General features: G+C 34.3%; 1 protein-coding gene across 1 annotated transcript in view; it reads right to left on the reverse strand.

Moving 5' to 3' along the window:
* The window catches only part of RALGAPA1 (Ral GTPase activating protein catalytic subunit alpha 1), a 224,228-nt gene that overhangs the window by 126,265 nt on the left and 73,332 nt on the right, over nt 1-24,631 (reverse strand). Inside the window, 6 exon segments of the mRNA XM_036842171.1 lie at nt 5,506-5,667; nt 6,701-6,938; nt 8,666-8,795; nt 11,646-11,794; nt 15,767-15,904; nt 19,511-19,708. Coding sequence (XP_036698066.1) covers nt 5,506-5,667; nt 6,701-6,938; nt 8,666-8,795; nt 11,646-11,794; nt 15,767-15,904; nt 19,511-19,708 — 1,015 coding nt within the window.

A 24,631-nucleotide genomic window follows, 5' to 3' on the forward strand; every position in this document is an offset into this window, starting at 1 on the left:
AGAAAAGCATGAAGCTAGCAGAGTTGGTTCATGAGATTTAAGGAAAGAAGCCATCTTCATAACATAAAAGTGCAAGTGGAAGCAGCAAGTGGTGATGTAGAAGCTGCAGCAAGCTATCCAAAAGATCTAACTAAGATCATTTAATGAATGTGGCTACACAACAGATTTTCAATGTGGACGTTAACAGCCTTCTATTGGAAGAAGATGCCATTGAGGACTTCCATAACTAGAGAGGAGGAGTCAATGCCTGGCTTCAAAGCTTCAAAGCTTCAAAGCACAGGCTGGCCCTCTTGTTAGGGGCTAATGCACCTGGGGACTTCAAGTTCAAGCCAATGCTCATTTACCATTCTGAAAATCCTGGGGCCCTTAAGAATTACGCTAAATCTACTCTGTGCTCTACCAGTGGAACAACAAAGCCTGGATGACAGCACATCTGTTTGTAAGATGGTTTACTGAATATTTTAAGCCCCACTGTCAAGACCTACTGCTCAGAAAAGATTCCTTTCAAAGTATTATTGCTCATTGACAATGCACCTGGTCACCCAAGAGCTCTGATGGAGGTGTGCAATGAGATTCACACTGTTTTCATGTCTGCTAACACAACATCCATTCTGCAGCCCATGGATCAAAGAATTATTTCAACTTTCAAGTCTTATTCTTTAAGATACATTTCATAAGGCTATAGCTGCTATAGATGGTGACTGCTCTGATGAATCTGGGCAAAGTATCGATACACTGAAAACCTTCTGGAAACAAGAAAACCATTCTAGATGCCATTAAGAACAATGTGATTCATGGGAAGAGGCCAAAATGTCAACATTAACAGGAGTTTGGAAGAAGTTAATTCCGATCCTCATGGATGACTTTAGTGGAGGAAGTAACTGCAAATGTGGTAGAAAGCACAACAGAACTAGCCTGAGGATGGGACTGAGATAAAACTCAGTCTCAAGATAAAACTTTGAAAAGGAGTTTCTTCTTATGAGTGAGCAAAGAAAAGTGGTTTCTTGAGGTGGAATCTACTCCTGGTGAAGATGCTGTGAAGACTGTTGAAATGAGAACAAAGGATTTAGAATATTATGTAAGTTTAGTGGATAAAGCTGTGGCAGGGTTTGAGGGGACTGACTCCAATTCTGAAAGAAATTCTAGTGAGTAAAATGCGATAAAACATCATTGCATACTACAGAGAAATCGTTTGTGTAAGGAAGAGTCAACCAATGCTGCAAACTCCCTTAATGGTCTTACTTTAAGAAACTGTCACAGCCACCCCAACCTTCAGCAACCACCACCCTGATCAGTCAGCAGCCACCAGCAAAAAGACTATGAAGTGCTGAAGATTCAGACTCATGGTTACCATTTTTGGGCAATATTTTAAATTAAGGTATGTAACATTGTTTCTTTAGACATAATGCTACTGAACACTTAACAGACTGCAGTGTAGTGTAAACATAACCTTTATATGCACTGGGAAACCAAAAAATTCGTGTGACCCGCTTTATAGGGATATTTGCTTTATTGTGGTGGTCTGGAACCAAACCTGCACTATCTCCTGAGGTCTGCCTGTACACTTTAATTTTTAAAAAGCAGTTCCAGGTTTACGGGAAAATTGAGTGGCAAGTACAAAGAGTTCCAATATATCCCCTTCTTCTCCCACCGCCACCTCGAGTTTCCCCAAGTACTGACATCTTTCATTGGTATGGTACATTTTCTACAACTGATGAGCTAATACTGATACAGTGTCATTAACAAAATCCACAGTTTACATTAGGGATCACTCTTTGTGTTGTACATTCTATGGGCTTTTGACAAACGTATAACATGTATACACCATTACGGTATCATACAGAATACTTTCACTGCTCTAAAAACCCACTGTGCTCCACCTATTCGTCCCTTCTTGTTGCCCTGCTCCCCACCTCCACCTCTGGCAATCAGTAATCTTTTTATTGTCTCTTTAGTTTTCCCTTTTCCAGAATATCATATAGTTGGAATCATAGTGTATGTAACCTTTTCAGATTGGCTTCTTTCACTTAGCAATATGCATCCGGAGCTCCTCCATATTTTTTCCATGGCCTGATAGCTCACTTCTTATTTTCAAAGAATAATATTCCACTGTGTGGATGTACCACTGTTTGTTAATTCATTCACCTATTTAAGAATATCTTGGTTGATTCCAAGTTCTGGCATAAATTCCGAGTTTACGAATAAAGCTGCTTCAAATATTTGAGTGCCAATGTTTGTGTGGACATACGTTTTCAACTTACCTGGGTAAATGCCAAGGATGGTTTGATTCTATGGTAAGAGTATGTTTAGTTTTCTAGGAAACTACCAAACTGTCTTCCAAAGTGGCTGTACCATTCCCACGAGCAATGAGAGTTACTGTTGCTCCATATCCTTGTCAGCATTTCATGTTGTCAGTGTTCTGGATTTCAGCCATTCTAATAGATATGTAGTGGTATCTCATTGTTTTAAGGGCAATTTAATTCCAAATCCTATAGATTAAACCTACAGACATATCTGCATGTAAGCACAAAGTATAGAAATATACATAACTATATTCTGTACCATTTTTAACAGCACAAAATTGGAAATAAACTAAAAGTCCATCTTCAGGATACAGGTTAAATTATGGTACTGACATGTAATGAAATCTGATGCAAGGAGTTCAACATTTTCTAGTATTAGTATTTTCCAACTTTATGCAGCTACCTTTCTAAACAAAATTTGTAATGCTTTAACTTTTTTTTTTTAACATCTTTATTGGAGTATAATTGCTTTACAATGGTGTGTTAGTTTCTGCTTTATGACAAAGTGGATCAGCTATACATACACATATATCCCCATATCTCTCCCCACTTGCGTCTCCCTCCGTCCCACCCTCCCTATCCCACCCCTCTAGGTGGTCACAAAGCACCGAGCTGATCTCCCTGTGCTATGCAGCTGCTTCCCACTAGCTATTGGTTTTACATTTGGTAGTGTATATATGCCCATGCCACTCTCTCTCTTTGTCCCAGCTTATCCTTCCCCCTCCCTGTGTCCTCAAGTCCATTCTCTAGTAGGTCAGCATGTTTATTCCCGTCCTACCCCTAGTTTCTTCATGACCATTTTTTTTTTTTTAAGATTCCATACGTATGTGTTAGCATACAGTATTTGTTTTTCTCTTTCTGACTTACTTCACTCTGTATGACAGACTCTAGGTCCATCCACCTCACTACAAATAACTTAATTTTGTTTCTTCTTATGGCTGAGTAATATTCCATTGTATATATGTGCCACATCTTCTTTATCCATTCATCTGTTGATGGACACTTAGGTTGCTTCCATGTCCTGGCTATTGTAAATAGAGCTGCAATGAACATTGTGGTACATGACTTTTTGAATTATGGTTTTCTCAGGGTATATGCCCAGTAGTGGGATTGCTGGGTCGTATGGCAGTTCTATTTTCAGTTTTTTAAGGAACCTCCATACTGTTCTCCACAGTGGCTGTACCAATTTACATTCCCACCAACAGTGCAAGAGGGTTCCCTTTTCTCCACACCCTCTCCAGAATCTATTGTTTGTAGATTTTTTGATGATGGCCATTCTGATGATAATGAGATGATATCTCATTGTAGTTTTGATTTGCATTTCTCTAACGATTAATGATGTTGAGCATTCTTTCATGTGTTTGTTGGCAATCTGTATATCTTCTTTGGAGAAATGTCTATTTAGGTCTTCTGCCCATTTTTGGATTGGGTTGTTTTTTTGATAGTGAGATGTATGAGCTGCTTGTAAATTTTGGAGATTAATCCTTTGTCAGTTGCTTCATTTGCAAATATTTTCTCCCATTCTGAGGGTTGTCTTTTCGTCTTGTTTATGGTTTCCTTTGCTGTGGTAATGCTTTAACTTTTTATTTGATAGGTTAGTCCAATGAGCAAGCCAGGCAAGACTGTTTTAACATAGGTATCAGAAAGTAATCATAGTCAGCTATACTTTTAAGATGAGTATTTTACTCACACATGCTTTTATAAAGATTAGAAATACGCCAACATGTTAGCAATGATTTCTTCTCATTAGACACCTAATATGCTTTTGCGCTTCCTTAAACTTTACTTTCCACACTAAGCATAAATTACTTCCATAATCAGAAAAATATATATATATATGGAACTTTTTAAAAAGATTCTAGTTTTAAGTAAAATTTTAAAATTAAAAGAACAATTCCTTCTTAACCAATATAGAAATATTTTCTATAAATGTGACATTAACATAAAATGAAGAAAGGCATTTCAGATGTAATCAACATCTTCCCAAGAATTTCAAAATGTAATTCTATACCAAAATTAAATTATATTAATTTTTATCCATCAATATCCTTTTTCCTTGTATAATCTCTCATTCTTCTGGCTTGACATATACAATCCATATATTCTACGGTTATTTTATAGGCAGAAGACAATTGTGAAAATATTCTTTTGAACAATTTTAAACATTTTTAATTCTTCTAAAATCTTTAATTTCCCTATTCTCTTTCTACTTTTGTTTCTTCCTTTAGAACTGTAATTCTTAACACTTCAGAACCCATCATTTCATAGAAGACATATCCTACAACAATGCTTTTCAATTTTTTAAAAATAGTAGTGTTTTTCACTGATTACCATCAAATATAGATATATTCCCACAGAAAATTCTCCTTCCACAGAATCACAGATTGCAAAGCCTGAAGTAACGTCAAGCAATTTTGTTTCAGGCATGTGAGATATTATCATACCCACTATACAGATGAAGTAAATAAAGCCTAGAAAGTTCAGTAAATTATTCAAGGTTATCTAACTATTTAGTGATGAAAGAGTGAAAAAAAAGATCAGGACAAAGTCCTTGTTTTTCCTTGCAGCACTCTTTCTACTACAATGAAGACCAAGTTATAAATCTCTGAGAGGAAAAGGAATAAGATGGTAACTAGGTCTACAGTATGCTGAGTGATCCTACATCCAGAAATTCTTCCCATCATAGAAATTTCTTCCATGCTTGTTAAAGGCAGCAAGGAACCTAACAATATACTCCACCTTGGCCTCAGCTGTCTACAAGTAGAGAGCATGAATTCCTCACTGGAAGTTTGTGAAGCCAATATAATTGTATAATTGTAGCACTGAAAATAAGCTACCTAATTTTCCATGTTTATGAGTATATTCACTTAGTAGAAACTATATCAATTAATACATGAGTTCTGTTAAGTGAATCAGAGTCCTACTTCTTCAATTCTGTAAAGTAACGGTTTAAAATTATTGGTATCAACAGTAAAATAAACTACATAAAAACAATAATGTAAGATACATCTTAATAGCATAAAGCGATAACACAGCATGTCATCGGACTCCAAGTATTACTGAAAAAAATGTTTTCCTACGGAAGTTTTTCATTTAACAACAAAAGCCAACGGATAAGAAAACGGTGTATTTATATACATTGTTACTAAGGACTATAAACGTATTGCCCCATACAATTCTCATGATTTTAAAGAGTACATACCAACAGTTTTTTGCCGTACTATACTCCTCGCCTTTTCCGTTCCTGGGGAACCAGTGGTTGTTGCACTTCTCTGTCTCATTGGGGCTTGGCCAGGCTGATCACGACTCCATCCTCTAGAAAATGACTTGTCAACTGAAACTTTCTGAAATTCATGTCCCACTCCTAGAAATGCAGATTTTCAATCTCAGTGTACTGTCACCATATCAATAATCTCTTCGAATTATGTGTGCCACTTTGCCTCAGACTCTTAGGTTTACTCATAAAGTAACTAGATAAAATGCTTGCGTACTATAAGGTTTTTCTGAACTTCATTTTCATGTTCCAAAACGGAGGCAAATTTTTAAAAATACAACATCAACAATAAACGATTATAAATCCTCTGCCACCCACTTGCTTCATATAGAAGTGAAACATTTGGACAGGCAAAAAAAGGACAGAAAACGAGCTAACCAAAATCCATCCTGTGGTGGAAGTTACTCTATCTCTACCTGCCAATAATAGCCACTTGGAAAATAAACAGTCCAGGAAAAAGTAGTTTGGTCACACACTCAGCACTCTGGACTATTGTTAAGTATGAAATGTGACTCAGATGTAATCTCTAGATAGCAACTAATTATTAAGAGTGAAAAATACTAGCAAACCCAGAATTATAAGGACATGTTTTTATGATATAATCACTATGTTACTGTCCCTCTCCAGCTTTTTAACATTAGGCAGGTATACAATCCACATTCAGGAAATGTTTGCTTTTGTTAAAACTAAGAAAATGCTTTTAAAAGAATTTCTCACACAATTCTTTTTAAATAGAGTAACATGAAATCACCTTCTATGTTTCAATAAAAAATTGTGTATGATAAAAAGGAAGAGTGTTTTATAAATCTCCATTTTGGTTAATTATTAAAAATATAATATTTAAGATTCTGAATTATTTATGTAACTTTAGCTAGATATGTACAGAACAACATACAGAGTACTTTATTTCTTATCAAAATTACTGTTGAATTTAAGGCTCTTCAAGAACAATTACAAGGTACCTACATGCTTCACTGTTGAAAATTTTTAACCTTCAGGGTAAATTAAGAGAATAATTAAGAGAAAATATAACTTTTATCTTCACACCTCTCCCTGGCTTGATTTTCCCAGACCAAATTATTTAAACAAATTTATATGGAGCACCTTTGTGAACAACTCTTACCTTTCCCTTTGTGCTTTTTTTGTTTCTGTTCACTCAGCTTATCCAATGGTAAATCACTGAGATCCAAACTATATAAATTTCTAGCTAAAACTTTAGTTAGTGTCTCCATAGTCAGTGACCATTCAGTGGCTAACTCTTCCCAATAGGTCAACGATGACAATACTGAGAGTAAGTCATCCCAAAGTTCTCGGGAGATGTACACATTTAGATTTGCTTTAATCCAGGCAACTATAAGAGTCTATAAAGACAAATAATCAGAAATAACAATGAAATATATTCAAAATCAATTATTAAAAAATTACACCAAAACAAGCAGAACTTTAAATCATATAATATCCATGATATCCTTTCTTGGTACATAATACTTACAAAAGTAATTCAAGCACTCATTAGTACCTACTATAAATTTCAACAACTGCCAATTCCCAACATTCTGGCATTAGGACAAGTTACCAAAACTGAAAAGAAATCTCCCTAAAGTTTAACTACCCTTCATGCTGCATTATGTTAATGTTAAGTAAATGTTGTTTAAAAAGAGATAGAAGTCTCCACACTATTACGTGTTGAAATTATTGAGTAGTTAGTAGTTATTGAACTAAAACAACAAAACCTACATTCTCAAATTAAAGATGGGAATCACTAACTATACAATTTGAATATTCTAAAAAAAAAAAAAGTTACTAGAGATATATTTAACTTACTGAAACGTGTTTTTGAAAACTTATACGTAAACTGAAGGATAAAATTAAATTTCATTTTAAAGACACCAGAGGAATTAAAGGTGTTCTGTAACAAATCCAATCACAGAATAAAAAACTTATTGATAAAAGGGCAGAAATTACTGACCAGGCTGTACCCCTGAGACTTTATAGATTTCTACCAAAGATATAATCCTCCTACTGAAGAAATAAGTCCCAAAATAAAAGTTTTTCAAAAGTTTAACTCAACCAATTTTACTAAGGAATTCACATAAATTTATACATTAAATATAAAGATAAAAATGAGCAGAGTTTATGAAATTAAACAGTAGTAACTAGTGGCCCTCCATTCTATTTTTAAACATTCAGAGTACAAAAAAGTTATTCCATGTAGCAAGCTAAAATTTTACCTTCCAATAGTGCCCACCATTGGGTTAGTTCTAACAGTGGCGGTGGGGGTGGAGAACTCATGAAGTCAAGAGGAGATTAGATAATAAATGTAGCTGGTTTCAAAGACTTATTCACTACCTTCACAGAATTTTAGGTGAACTAGCATATCTGGGGAAAAAATAATCATTTGAATGGCTACACTAATGGCCAAGAATGAGAGCTGAGAGAGCTTTTATCCTTGACATTAAGAACCATTTTATCCATGTATTTGTATTTAATGTGTCATCCTTAAAAAATACTACTTTGCTTTCTATTTTCCAAATAATCCATGATACATTTAAAGTCAGTACTCTATCCTTAGGTTGGGAAACACAACATATAATTCCTACCACTGATACTTCAAATGAAGATGTGAAGAGATTAAAGTCTTCCAGAATAGCATGGTAAGAAAGAATCGTGATTTACTTCCTTTTCTTTACTACAGAACGACTTAAAGTCTTGTTTTTCTAACAAACCCAGAGACCTGGAAACTCATAATGCAAACAATCAAGCCATTATCATGAAGCCTTCTGGCAGCTTTTTGCAATCATACATAAGTGTACCACACAAGAGATAAATATAATCAGCTTGTTTTAACACTTTTTTCACAGACCTGATTGATATTTCCTCTACTCTATTAGGTTGTGAGTTTGTATGTATGGCAAATAGTCTATTTAGATAAGCAACTTTTATTTGGCTCTACAAAAAATTATTTAATATGAAATGCTTTCTGATTTAAAGCTTTCTTCCCAGGTAGTAAGTTCAGGGCTCAATAAGTCTTAAGAAAAAATACATATCTATCCACCTATTTATCTATTTATTTATTTATTTTTATTGCCTGGAAAAGTGGTCCTGCAAGTCGACCTGCCAAAGTCATGTTTTTTTTCCCCTGGAACTGTAGAAAAGCTTGTGATGGCATCTTCAGTACAGACTCCGTGACTCTGAGCAACACAAGCAGCATCTGTTCCCTTAAAGTAAAAAAATTAATTAATGTTTCCTTTTTGCACATGTTTGCTTTTGGTTAATGAATAACTTTCAAATTAATATTTGTTATAAAAATGTTATTATCTTTCAATAACTCAAATACCAAATATCTTTCAAAATTTTAGAATTCTTTAAATATTAAAATATAAAATTCCATTTTATAAATCTATACCAGCCATTTTTAAGCCATTTCTCAGCCACAATACCCCTCACCAAATAAAAATGTATACAACAGCTGATGAATTGGGAGTGAGAATATGGAGACTGCTCCCATTCCTCCACCCCACAAATCAAATAGTGACCTTAGGGAGCTGTCTGAAGAACACTCATCTGTCTAAACAATACAATTCTACCTTGATACCTGTCCATCTCATCCATCTTTACAATATGGAGAACAACTGCATACCTAGAATTGTACCAGGTTCAATTTCAAAAATTACATGATATTTTAAGACTAACAGATCACAATGAGCCTGACAAGTAATTAAGAACCATCACTCTATTGCTTCTTTCCATCCTTTTTCGTTTGGCCATCTTTCAATTCTTTATCCTCTTTGTGAACTGCAAGTCAAGCCAACCCTATTATATTATCCTTATCTTGTCTCTTCCTCTTAGATGCTTAATATTAAGACCATAAAACTACCTTATTTGCACCTGATAATTCAAAAACTGATGCAACCACATCCAAAAACATAAAAGTCTGACAAGGGGATTTCAGTTGGGTGTATAGTCAGACTAACAACCCAAGTCTATCAAGCCTCCTCCTCTCTGGCTTATTTGCAGGCCCATTCTAGGCATAGCAATATGTGGGACAGTCCATGTGAGAAATGCGACAGAGGCAGCAAGAAATCCCAGATCTAATATCATGGTTTTTCTGGGAAGTAAGGGCAGAATTAAATATAAAAGTATCACTCAATGAAAAATATCCTGAATTTATTAACCAAACAAACGTATGCATTCAACTCATAAAAATCAGAGGTAACACGTTTGTAACCTTAGGCTTCTAGCTAGCTTCACTATATGAAATGAAAAGCCATTTAAAGTCAACCACATATTCAGTAAAGAATAGGTTTTCCAAATAAATCTTTCTGATTTGTGGTCAAACCATAATTCACTCATATATTATTAGATAACTTTTCACTTTGTAATACAATAATGATTTTAATTCATGAAGTCTTATAAATTCGATGTAAATATGTGAGAAATCTTTCATAAATGCTATGACTTCATGGGAACTTATAAAATTTTTAAAAATTCTAAAATTGTGTTCCACATAGCAAGTCTCTCACTTTAACCTGGACCAACAGCACTGATTCAAAGCATATAAAAAGAAAAAACGGGGAAGGACTAACAAAAGAATGGTCAGTAGGACCACAGTTCAAATTTATGCTATGTGAACAATGATAAATTACTTAATCTCTTTGTGCCTAAGAATCACCATGTAAAATTATCTACCTCATAGGGTGCTACAAGGATTAAGAAAGAAAATAGATGTAAAAAGATTAAAAAGATACCTGACACAGAAAAAGTGCTCCAAATCAGTTAATAACTACTTCTAGATGTAACTATATCAATATTACGTTAATCAAAAGTTTTTTCAAAATAAAACCATTTTCCCATATGTAACAAAACACAAAGTAGGCATATTCTTTGACTAAGTACTCCCAGTTTTTAAGAATGACTCAAAAGAGGAAAATTGTATACATACAAGGATGTTCATTATCCTCCCCTCCTCCAACAACAAAATAAGTAACTACATATCCAGCAACAGGTGATTAGTTAAGAAAATTATGGTACATACATATGGCATAATACTATGTGACTGTGTGTGTGGTTTGGTGAACCAGATGTTCACCAAAGGGCAAACAATAATTACCTCTAGAGAGTGAGCTATTGGGCAACTTTTATTTTCTTTTTAAAACTTTTCTTTGTTTGAATTTTACAATGAACATGTATCATTTTTACAGAAACCGAAGAACTGCTCTTCTCATCTCTCTAAAAGGCCTCTTTTTTCATTCAATTAAACAAATATTTATAGAGTATGAATAATATATGATACTATGTTAAGAAATGTAGGAAATATAAAAACAAGACAACCAGTATATATACCTTTTAGGGCGTCTCAATTCAGTGAGGTAAATGGACATTTTACAAGTAATTTAGGAACTAAGACAATTTTGACAAGATCTACAACAGAGGTACAAATACAGAATGAAAGGAAGTGAGCTGAAAAAATAAGGCTATGTGGAAAAAGGAAGGTAGAATCTAAGGACAGTTATGGTAACAATAGGAAAAGATGACAGGAATCAGACACTCTAAAGAAAAGTTCAGACTGTGCTCAAGAGACAGCAATTTGATAAAGCTGGGAGGTAGTATCTCATTCTGCAGGGTGGAGTTTAGGCTTGAGAAAGGACTGGAAAAGTACTCAGGAGCCTGACTGTACACAGTCTTGAATGCCAGGTTGAGGAATCAGGCATTCATACATTCAATCATTTACTTATTCATTCATTCACACATATAAATTCATTTATTCATACATGCATGTCAGTATTCATTCCTGGGGGTGGCGGGCAGTGGGGGAGGCCATCACATGCCCACTTTAGAAAGATAAACAAAGGCATCTTGTGGCAGTTTGATCAAAGATGCTTGAGATAAAGTGAAGGAGACCACTGTGTCATCATGATTATTACATAAAATATTATATTTATTCACTCATTCATTCAATAATAGAAGCCTGTACAATGTTGTTACAAGCCCTCTTCACAGGCACTATTCCTCTAGAATTTACTATGCTCATATACACAATAAAAAAAAAAAAAGATAAGTATTTTTACCAGGTCTTTTTGTCCATTGATACTTGCACAACCATGAACCGATAAATGTTAAGAGTTCGTTTACACATATCTGTGTGCTCATCCAGAAGATTTTTTATCTCATTTGCAGGTTCAAGAAGAAATATATTTGAGGAGTTTATAATAAACACCTAAGATAAAAGAAATCATTAGTGATTCGTTACAGAATTTCAATGGGAAATTTCTTATTCAAAGGGAAAACAACTCAAGATGCTGATAACTAGGTGATCTACAACAAACTTAAAAGCATTAGACTGCAGGTTAATTCTAACCCTGCTTCTACCACCAGCTTGATATTGGAAATTTAAGCTCATTAAATCTATTTTTATGTTTATCTAGACAAATATAAAAGTACTAGTAGGCACCCGAAAAAAATAAGCCAAGTGAAAAACAGCATATTTTAAAAGTGAGGGCGCTTTAATATAACAACCTGATTGTTGTCATAAAATGAAAAGAACAATAAAAATTAAAAATCGTTTAGGATAAAAGATGATACCTCAATCAAGATGGACTTTCTGAATGAGGTGTTCAAAACCATCTATTCTCTTTTTTCATGTTTATTGACTAGGTGTGCATATCTGTTTTGGTAGTAATAGACTGCATGAACAGACTGCATATTATAGTACTACTAATCAGGGCCCATCAATATGTATTAATTAAATTCATTATAATCAAATCATTAATTGTATTTTGTTACTGAGGAGAAAGTTGTTATAATGGTGACAGGTATGTGCAAAGGTTTTCAAAGACACTTTGGAGGAACAGAACATTACATCTATTGTGAATCTAGGACATTTACATTTTCTACACCCATAATTCTGATTTAAATCCCCTGGATGAACTCCATGGCAAAATACAGTTGTAAAATCATGTAAGAAAAGGACATTAAGCTAACTTTAAAATCGAGAAAAGAGCTGACTCTGTAAGTCTAGCAACACTGACTAAGAAAAGCAAAAAAGAGGCACAAATAACATTAGAAATAAAATACGGACATACCTACATAGCCAGTAGAGAATTTTAAAATGATAGTTCAGTGAATAACTTTATGTCAATAAAATTGAAAATTTAATAAAATGGAGTAGTTTTTAGATAAAACATAAATAGCCAAAACTGACTCAAGAAGAAATACAAAAGACGTATACATCAATACCATAAAAGAAAGTGAACTGGTAATCAAAGTATCCCTGATCCATCCCTAAACACCAGGCCTACACTGCTTTACAGGCAGAGTTTTGCCCAGCCTTCCCAGTAGATGATCCCTATTTTACACAAGCTGTTTCAGAGACAAATAAACTACCCAATTTATTTTTATAAGACTATAATCCAGTTATCAAAAACAGACAAGGATTACATAAGAAAAGTAAGGAAGAGACCAATAACACTTATGAACATATAGACAAAAATCTTCAAAAAACAGTAGCAACTCAAATTGATCAAAATATAATACTTTATGACCAAGTAGTTATTTACTCCAGAAATGTAAGGATGCCTTGACACTGGAAAAGTCTATTAATATACTATATCCTATCAACAGATTAAAATGGAAAAAAGTACGATCATCACAATGCATAAAGAAAAAGCATTTAGCACTTATTCATTATTTTTTTTAAATTTAGCAAACTAAGAAAAAAGGTAAAATTCCTTAATCTGAAAAATAATATTTATCAAGAACTACAGCAAATGTTATAACAGCAATTGAACCTGAAAAGTTCTGCCTGAACCTGAGACATTTGGAAGTAGTGCCAAAAGCCAAGAACAAGACAAGGGTACTCAATGTCACCTCATTGTCCCGGGAAACCCAGTAAGCAAAGGTGGCAGGGTGCAGAGAATGGATATAAATATGGGTGACTTAAAAAAGAAAAAGCAAAGCTCAACCATGTAGCAACATGGAAGAAAACCATTCCAAAGAAAAGGAAAAGCAAGTTTAAAGGACCTGAGCAAGTTTAAAGGACCGGTGACAGCTGGCCTAGCATATCTGAGAAACAGCAAGAAGTACAGAGTGAAGTGAGGAAGGGGAAAAGCAGTGGGAGAGACGTTGAGAAACAGCCAGAGCATGTGAAGCAGAGCTTCTCACACTGCCAGTGGTGAGGGAACAGGTTTTCCCCCCAATCTTACAGAACAATCCTATTATAAAATACAATTTAAAAAATGAATAGGTAAAAGGAAATGAAAAAAAGACTTTTCATCAGAATCAAGAGACATTAAATGACTTAGTTTCTAAACTCTCACTCTCAATTTTGTAAATACCTTGTGGACCAGCACTAGTCTGTGGGCCACACTCTGAGGAGCAATGATGTAAAGGCCTGATAGACCATTGGGAAGAACTTTGTTTTTATGCTTAGTGATCAGGAAAAGCCACCAGAGGGTTCAGAGCAGAAAAATAACATGATCCGACTTACATTTTACAGGATCCCTCTGGCTACTGTGTTGAGAATATACCAGGATGATGGATGGGCAAGACCAGAAGCAAGAATACTAATTAGAAATTTACTGCAATAACCCAGATGAAAGATGACTGAGGCTTGAACACAAGACGTAGTGAGTGCTGAATAGCAGTCAGATTCTGCATACATTCTGAAAGTTGACAGGATTTGTCGTCAAATTAGATATAAGATATAAAAGAAATACAGGAAATTAGATGGCCTGAGCAACTGAAAAACAGCTGCCATCAAATGAAGCAAGGAAAGCTGCAGGAAGAGCATGTTTGTTGAACAAGGTGAGAAGCCAAGTTTTAGATATGTCAAGTTTGAGATATCTATTAGATCTTCAAGTGAAGATGACAACTTGGCATTTGAATATTTGAGTTCAGGACTCATAGAGTTCAGATAAGAAGTCTCAGACTAGAGATAAAATGTAGAAGTTGCAGTATATAGATGACATTTAAAGCCATAGGAATGGATGAGATCAACAAGAGAGTAAGTTTACATAGAAAAGAGATCTGAGAGCTGATTCCTGGGCACTTCAACATGAAAAGTTGAGAGATATATTGAAAAATCAGTAAAAAAAAAAAAAAAAAAAAAAAAAATCTGAGAAGAGGCCAGTGAGTTAGGAGAAACACAGGAGGGTATGCTACTCTGAAGGCCAGATGAAGAAGGGTTTCAACAGCGAGGGAATGATATACTCTGTAAAATACTCCAGACAACTCTAGTAAAATTAGGATTGAAAAACATCCATTCGATTTAACAATGGGGAGGTCACATGTGGCCTTGACAAAAATAGTATGGTTTAAAAAAATGAATGAATATAATGAACTAAAAATCAATAACACAAAGACAAACAATCCAAAAGAATAATGGAAAAAGCATGTTAACAGGCAATTCATACATGAGAAAAGATGCTCAATTTCAGTAGTGATGAAGGAAAAGCAAATTGAAACAGGGAAACACGAACTAAAAAAAAAATGAGACAACATTTCACACACACAGGAGCAGCAAAAATTAAAATCTGACTATACAAGTAATGAGGAAGATATAAGGAAATGAGAACTTACAAGCACTACTGGAGGGAATGTAAATTATTATAACCATGCTGGAGAACAATTTGGCAAATAACAGTAAAGTAAAGCTGATAATGTACAAATGCTCCAACCCAGTAATTCCACTTCTATGTATATATCCTAGGGAAATTCTCCCACATGTGCCCAAAAATACATATACAGCATGTTTGATGTAGCATTATCTGGAATACTGAGAAACTGGAAACAAAAAACCATCAACAGAAAAATGAATAAATAAAATATGAAATAATCATAAATTGTAATACCACAAAGTAGTTTAAAATGAATTAACTATGGCTATGTATCAACAACAAATCTCAAAAACATAATGGTTAATGCAAAAAGTTGCAGATGACAGTACACCAGGACACAATTTATATAAATTTTAAAATTGTCTAGAAAAAAAAATGTAATGTTTATCAATATACATTATGAAGTGAAATGAAAGTTAAGGGAGAAACAAAATTAATATGGCATAATGATAAGTAATAAATGTGGGTGGTGAGTTCATTATATTTTAAAAATTACACTGAAATACTGAATTTTATATTTTAAATATTTAATGATTTTTATTTTATTTTTAAAAAACAAACAACAAGTGATCTACCTGCAAAACTGCTTGGGCACCAGCTCGTATGTTCTGTTCTATGGCTTCTTCAGAAGCATTATGAAGAACATCTTGGTAGGTGCCATTTTTTGCCCAAGTGGAATTTCGAACATGATCAGCAATACTGGTCCCATTTTCCTGAAGCAAAATATCAAGTTTTTAATATTTCATCAATTAAGAATGCTGTGACAAGTCAGTAAGCTGAAGAAGTAAACTGGAAACTACTGGGTCCCTCTGCTAAACATCTTCTCAAAATAGAAGATACCCTATTTGACTACAAAAACAGCGTATAGGTGCACTGTAAAAAAGGTTCTCACTGACAAAAATACAAAGAAAGTAAAAAAAAATCATCCATAAGGACCAGCCAGAAATTGTATTATTTCAGATATAGACATTTTTCTATCTATCTAATGTATAAACCTCCCTTCTGTACATTTACACACTCAAGAATGGGATCATATTATTTACAGCTTTGTAAAAGATAAATTCTGTTGTAAAGTAAATAAATGCCAGAATCCAAATGACTTTAATAAAACAATAGAAAATAGCTTCTATTTATCCTACTTAAGAGTAGTAAAATTCCTATTATCCGAAGACAGATGAATACTGCTACTTCAAACCACTAACACTGCAGCTTTCTGCTTGAGTTTGGCTGTCAAAGTCCTGCTGACTACGGAGCTCCCTCAGTCAAACAGAAATTTCACTCAGAGTTGATCCCTTTTTTAAAGTTTCTCTCTAGTTTCTTTCTGCTTTTGGTCACTCACCAGTATCTTCAAATACTTTTTTTTAATACATATTTTGCTTAGAGCTTACAATTTTAATATATGGGAGGTTCAGTCTAATATAAACTATTGTTTCATTACCAGAAGCAGTACTGGAACTTAGTGCTGTCCGAGTAGCCAATACAATATGCCACGGTCTGATCTATAGCTTTCTCTCAAGCTCCATACTTCTATGATCAGGTATCTTCCGAACAGTTCTTCCTGAATGACCCACAAGCACCTCAACTTCAAGATACTTAAAAGTAAATTTACATAACCATGCCCTCCCCTTCCTACCAACTCCTATAGCCTCCTTGGCCGCCGTCACCACCACCGCACTCGCACTTATTTTCTCTCCTATTCATGTGCGAATGGCAACTACCCTGGTTGCAATAAAAAGAAACTTGGGACACCTTTTCGTTCTTCACACCCAATTAATCATCAAAATACTGGTTTCACCACCAAAGGAGCTCATTTATCTGTCTTCTCCCTTATATTCCCATTGTAACTGCCACTGTCCTTTATCAGGTACTTATTATCTCACTTCTGATACTTCCTAACTAGTGTCCTTGCCTCCAGACTGACCTCTAATCTATCTTCCACTCTGAGCTTGGTATGAGCCTTCTGAAATATGTAACTATTAATGCCATTTTTCTATTCATAATCTTTCCAGTGTCTAGAATGTAATCAAAGTCCACTACAATGGCACACAAGTTACTAAACAGAGCCTAGTTCTTGTCTATCTCACATTTCTTACCACTCTCAACCACCTGCTCTTAGCTACAGCCAAATAAAAGTCTTCTCAGTGTCTCTTACATCTTTGTAGAAGTTATTCACACTGTGTGGCTCCTTTCCCACTTGTTACCTGCTCTTTGTATTATACTACTTCCTCACTGAAGCCTTTCTTAGGCAGAATTAGGTATTCCCTCTTTCACGCTGTAGGATCGTAGCAATAATATTGTTTTATAATACTTAAATTTGCATGCTTGTCTTCTTGCTAAATCATTGTTACATACAGATAGAAATGATGTCTTTTCATATTTCTATCTCTAACACTTGTTCTCAAAATGGGCATCACATATTTTAGATAGCACTCAAACTTGTCAGAGTGTTTTGTTGTCACAAGAATTGAGAATATCACTGGGATTTAATGGGATAAGCCAGGTAATGCTAAACATACAACAAGGCACATGACAGTCTGCACATATACAAACTGTCCTGTACTCTGCATGTCTTTCAAATGTGTCACAGACACTTTGTGAATAAGAAATCCATTAATAATTAATTATCTGAATCTGTAACAACTCCATTTTATAATTAACACCAAATTTTAAATGATTTATATACATATATATCGAATTTACCAGAAATACAAATCAATGAAAGATTACAACTTTTGTTTTTTGGTTCACGCCATTAGCAAGAAATCACATCTCTAATGGCAACACTGGTGAAGTATTTAAGGAGCCAATAGAACACAACTATGCAATACACCTACATCACCCTGCATTTGTAGCTTCCTTCCTTCTGGCTTTCCTCCCTCCTTTCTACTGCTTGTTTTTTAACTATGTATGTAGGTAGATTTATTATCTATCATTTTTATTTAAGGATACTAAATGACAGAGGGTAGGCTCGGTATTGAGCTATAAATTCATAACAAAAAACTAGAGGAGAACAAGTTATTTAGACTGATAGGTTTATTTTCTAGCTTGATGCAAAAACTGCATGTTTTTGCTGGTACATAACAAATACAACTGTGAATATTCTTTCATAATTTATATAATTTTATTTACTTCAATTATATTTCTTAGTTTCATTTTTTCCCTCTAGAACTAGGGGAGGATGCCATATATACATGTATACTTATATATGTATGATAGATATATACATATATATCATATATACATGTATATATGTATGATATATACATATATATCATATATACATATTCATACATATATAAATATTGAGTCATTGAATCCCTATAGAATGTTGCCTATTCACTTATATGTTAATATCCTGAAAAAAATCCACTGATGAAGTTAAATTAACCACCAAGGTGATACCAAGTCACTCCTATCTGGATTTAGTAAGATATATGTCAATATCAGAGTGTAACTTTTTGGTGAGAACCTGACCAATGGCAAGTGTGAAACACAAACCAGAATACTCTGAATTCTTTCTTGGGAATTTTTGCACTAGAGCTGACTGCAGAATAAAAAACAACTTGACCTGTTAAGTAAGCTGGTCTGTGAAAAGAAGCACTGCAGTTTACTCACAGAGGGGAAAGAATGAGATAAGAGACAGCACGAGTGGAATTTGGGTCCCTGGTTCCATTTACTCCTGAAGTCTAAATGAATAAGACAGACAAGGGGGGATTGCACTTTGGTAATCACTCTAAGATGCACTGGGGGATCTTAGCTCCCCAACCAGGGATCGAACCCAGGCCTAGCAGTGAAAGCACCGAGTCCTAACCACTGGACAGAAAGGGAATTCCCACCACACTTTTAAATATTATACCTTTTATAATAGCATCTAACTTTGATCCAGGCAATGACTTAAAGAATCAGAATACAACCTCTTTTAAAGTTGTCACATCAAAGAGCTTTGGTATAGGGTACTGAGGTAACTGTTACATTAACTAAATTGCAAAATATAACTGACCCTTGAACAACACTGGGTTTAGGGCGCCAACCCTCCGAGCAGTCAAAAATCTGCGTACGACTTATAGTTGGCTCTCAGTATCCAAGGTTCCTCTGTGTCTGAAAGATTCAACCAACTATGGATCATGCGGTACTGTAGTACTTATTCAATATTATTGAAAAAATCCTTGTATAAATGGACCCACACAGTTCAAACCCATGTTGCTCAAGGATCAACTGTATACTCAAAGGTATCTTTACCTTCCCATTTATCCCGTATTATCTCACTCTGTGAAAATCTAATCCATTAAACATATTAAAATACGTAAGTCTTATTTTACCTCTTCTCTCTTTTCTCCTTCTTCCATTGAAATATCATGGTCTGTGACATTGTCAATGCATGGTAAGTCTGAAGAGGAGATCACAATTTCTTCAGGCTCTTGCATGAACAAAGGCTTTTCCTCTTGCTGGATCCATTCTTGATATACTTTTACCACTTTTCTCATAGCTGCTGCTTCACAAATTGGTAATAAAAATGCCTAGTGAAAAAAAAAACGAGAGAATATAGATAATGATACCTTTTACTTTGCCACAACCCACTAACACATACATTTCTATCTTGTTATAAAATGTGAGATATAAATGATTTTTAAAGAGTTAAAGTCAACCAATTCATGGTCAGAAAAAAACCTTTTGTCTCCAAATAATTTGTAAATACATTAAGATAGAAATACTTTTGGTAGGGAGACACTGATTTCCAGCACAAGGAGCAAAGATTTGTTTCAACTGTACTATCTCAGAATGAACATATTCCTTGCAACTATGCTCCTAAAAGCTTAATGTAAATACACCTTTTCATAATAAATCACATTTTTGTAACTTATATTATTAGGCTTTTTAAAATTAACATTAAAATGAATTTTGATAAAAAGATTTTAATCAAAAAACAAAAATTATGACTCTGAGGAGTAATAAAAATACCATGTAACGAGGCAACTTAGCTTTTCTAAGAGTATTTTTTAAAAAGTTACATCTTTCTTCTTTCATTTTACATATATAAAGTTATACAAGTTAAATAATAAGGCAAAAAATACTTAGAAAGTTAAAAGAATATCTTACAGTTATTCTTTCCTTAGGTACTTTCAGGTTCCCTTAAGTTTTAAAAAAGTATGTATCTTCCTCATCACAAAAACATAGTCACATGAAAAAAAAAACTTTTTATACAATTCATACTTGCATAAATAAAGCAATAAAAATACTCTTAATCTCACTATCCAAAGTCCTTCCCTTATGCACGTTTGTGTTTATGTGTTAACATTTTCACTTTACTTTTTTACAAATAGAATTTGACTTTTCTTTATTTTTACAACCACTACCTATTAATTTCAACTGTAAAAATCACAAGACCTTTACCTAAAACCTGCCACTTTCTACTCTAGAATTATCAGTAGGTGTATTTAATAATAATCATGGGGTTAAATGACTTTATCTGATTGAAACTAGCCAAGAAAATCAGGTTCCTGAGATAACGATGAAAAGTTAATGTGTAATATCAACATATTTAATGTTCTTTGGTAATCCTTTTATTTATTTGCTATTATTGATTCCCTAGCAAACTACTGCGTTGGCCAAAAGGTTCCTTCAGTTTTTTCCATAAGATGGCTCTAGCAGCACTTAGTTGTCTTTAACTTCATTCCAAACAATTTCGTTAGATTGTATGTGACAGTTGTCATATCAGCGTGCATTTTAAAAAAGACTTATCAAAATTGGTAATTTTTGTGTAGCCATTTTAATATTGAAGATAGAAGAAAAAAGCAACATTTTCAGCATATTATGCTTTATTATTTCAAGAAAGGTAAAAACTTAACTGAAATGCAAAAAAAGATTTCTATGGTGTATGGAGAAGGTGCTGTGACCTATCAAACATGTCAAAAATAGTTTGTGAAGTTCGCACTGGCGATTTCTCGCTGGACAATGCTCCAGGGTCGGGTAGACCAGTTGAAGTTGAGAGCGACCAAATCGAGACATTAATTGAGAACAATCAACATTATACCATGCAGGAGACAGCCAATATACTCAAAATATCCAAATCAAGCACTGAAAATCATTTGCATCATCTTAGTTACGTTCATCACTTTGATGTTTGGGTTCCACGTAAGTTAAGCGAAAATACCTTCTTGACCGTATTTCTGCATGCAATTCTCTACTGAAACATAACGAAAATGTTCCATTTTTAAAACAAATTGTGATGGGCGAAGAAAAGTGGATACTATACAATAATGTGGAACAGAAGAGATCATGGGGCAAGTGAAATGAACCACCACCAACCACACCAAAGGCCCGTCTTCATCCAAAGAAGGTGATGTTGTGTATATTGGGACTGGAAGGGAGTCCTCTATTATGAGCTCCTTCCAGAAAACCAAACGATTAATTCCAACAAGTACTGCTCCCAATTAGACCAACTGAAGGCAGCACTTGACGAAAAGCGTCCAGAATTAGTCAACAGAAAGCGAATAATCTTCCATCAGGATAATGCAAGACCACATGTTTCTTTGATGACCAGGCAAAAACTGTTAAAGCTTGCCTGGGAAGTTCTCATTCATCTGCCGTATTCATCAGAAATTGCACCTTCAGATTTCCATTTATTTTGGTCTTTACAAAATTCTCTTAATGGAAAAAATTTCCATTTCCTGGAAGACTGTAAAAGGCACCTGGAACAGTTCTTTGTTCAAAAAGATAAAACGTTTTGGTAAGATGGAATTATGAAGTTGCCTGGAAAATGGCAGAAAGTAGTGGAACAAAAGGGTGAATACATTGTTCAATAAAGTTCTTGGTGAAAATGGAAAATGTCTTTTATTTTTACTTAAAAACTGAAGGCACTTTTTGGCCAATCCAATACATTACTTGCTACTTTCCTCCATCTAACAAACCCATTCCAAATTCTCATTCTTAAGTGCCAGCAGCTTAATGGTCAATGGCATAATTTTGATCATCATTGCCTGCTCTAAGACTATTTTACAACTGAAGCAACAGCTCGGCCTTCCTTAAAGATTTAAAAACAAACAAACAAACAAACAAAAAATCCTCAAATAATCTCCAAAAAGTTCTATTCTCAGATACTGAAAAATTAACTTAAAAAAAAATTAGCATGGGAATTCGCTTTATTTTCTGCTCATTTTTGCTATGAACTGAAAACTGCTCTAAAAAAAAGTTTACTAATTTTAAAAATATTAGATCCATAGCTAAGATCTTCATTATTGCATAAATTATCACACTATATCCCAAATGGCTGGATGAATCTACTAAAGACTAGAGTGTATATATATGACATTTGTCCTTACAGACCCCTACACTGATTTTGCCGACACCCTAAATAAGGATCTTGAGGAAAGACTGATGTTAGCCATGGCTAAAAATCTGATGCATATAAACTAGAGGGCCATTTTATACATTTACAATGAGAAATGGTTGTCTCAGACCAGAAAATTCAAATCCATATTGGCACCTCATCTTTCTACAAAGAAGAACTACTCACAATCAGACATAAGTATTAATTGATAATAAGGGAAACTGTCATCATAGGCAAGAATATTTGAATCAATGTGCTCAGCAAATTTTCTCTCTGTAGGTAGACCTGCATGAGGCCACCTCCAGTTTTATGGTTCTATGACCATAAAACTACATCATAACCAGACAACTACATGGAGGAAGAATCAAAATAGGAGATGGAAAAAATCAAATATCTGATGGTATCAGCTTAAGATAACCTGGTACATACAGTTTTCTAATAATTGGCTTTGCCAATGGGGTCTGATTTACTGGTAGCTAAGGCTCTCTTCTTCACTGAAAAAACACTAACAAAACATGTTGATCTCTGATTATTCTTTTAATGTGCTTCCATTATTAATCAACCCAGATTGTGACAGACACATTCTTTAAAATGTAATCAAATACAGTGAGCGTTTAGCAGACCTGGGAATTTTTTGTCTCCTTAAAGCAGTGGTTTGCATTTTGGTCTCAGAACCCCTAATCTGCTATATGTTAACACAAATAACACATTTTCCAAATTAAAAGAAGAGTGGCATTATTTTACATTTTTGCAAATCTCCTTAATGTTTAGCTTAATATAGAAGACAGTTGGATTCTCTTATCTGCTTGCTTCTACATTAAATCTGATACAATATCACATGTCAGGTATCCTCTGGAAAACTTCACAGTACACTTGTGAAACAATAAGAGTGAAAAAGGTTTTGACCTTACAAACCTCAAAAGATCCTGGAGATTTCTCATGAGCCCCAGATTATACTTTGCCACCCACTGACTTCGGAAAAAAAATTATGCGTATGTATGTATGTTTATATTTTTTAAATTTACATACATATAAAATAAATCTGTGGTGCTTTTAAAGGTTAAACTCTTGATGTGTTATATTTACCTCATATCAAAGTACTTGGGGCTCCTCACTGTAGCCTCCAAGTACTAACAACATAAAGCACAATAAATGGGTTTCCTTATGAAATAGAGGGTTAATGTCTGGAGTCCATTTATGCCTATTCTATTGGATATGGAGAACAATTTTATCAAATATAAAATATCAATTTTATCAAATAATTTGGGCATTCATGTTTTACAGTTGTATCTTTGTTTTAAAGACACGTAACAATATAAATACCTTCATCTGAGATAGAACTCACAATCATTAAACTGGCCCTAAAAAAAACCATTATCAGCTATATAACAAATCAGCTCAAGACAGCTTCTAGAAATACATGTTAGCCCTCAGCTAGGACTGACAAAGTGCCCAGCACTCAACAGTTACTGAGCTTGATTCATTCACCAAATATTTATTAGGTGCATAACTCACTGCCATGCACTATGGCTACAATGATGAATGAGAAAGAGAAGTATTCATGGAGGGTAATATGAAAGATCAAAATTAAACAAACATTCAAAAAAATAATTATAAAACTCAGGAGAGGTACTATGAAGAAGAGTACAGCTTTCAAAAACATCGTTAAAAAAGAGGTACTTACTGTGTGTGTGTGAGTGTGTGTGTGTGTGTGTGTGCGCGCGTGCACATGTGTGGGCAGGTGCTTCTACCTGTCTGTGGGTAGGTGGGTGAATGGGTGAGGGTGGTCATGGAAGACTTTTCTAGTGTAGTCACATTTAAGCTATGACCTAAAGGTTGAGTAGCCAGGTGAGAAGGGGAGGCAGGAAGGATAGAGAGGAAAGAGGGGAAGGTTGAAGGACAAAAGTTCAGATAGGGAAACAGTAAGTGTTAACAGCTATGAGGATGAAATTATTTGAAAGATGAAAAGTAAAGACATTTCTACTAAAACTATTTACCTATAAAGGACTTGTGCTCTAGCTGGGATTGCTAAGGGCAAGATCATTCTATGCCCATATACCTGATAATTAATGGAATATTTCTGCCTATACTATAATACATTGTGGAACATATG

The sequence above is a fragment of the Balaenoptera musculus genome, chromosome 2, assembly GCF_009873245.2.
Source record: "Balaenoptera musculus isolate JJ_BM4_2016_0621 chromosome 2, mBalMus1.pri.v3, whole genome shotgun sequence".
Taxonomy (NCBI): Eukaryota; Metazoa; Chordata; class Mammalia; order Artiodactyla; family Balaenopteridae; genus Balaenoptera; species Balaenoptera musculus.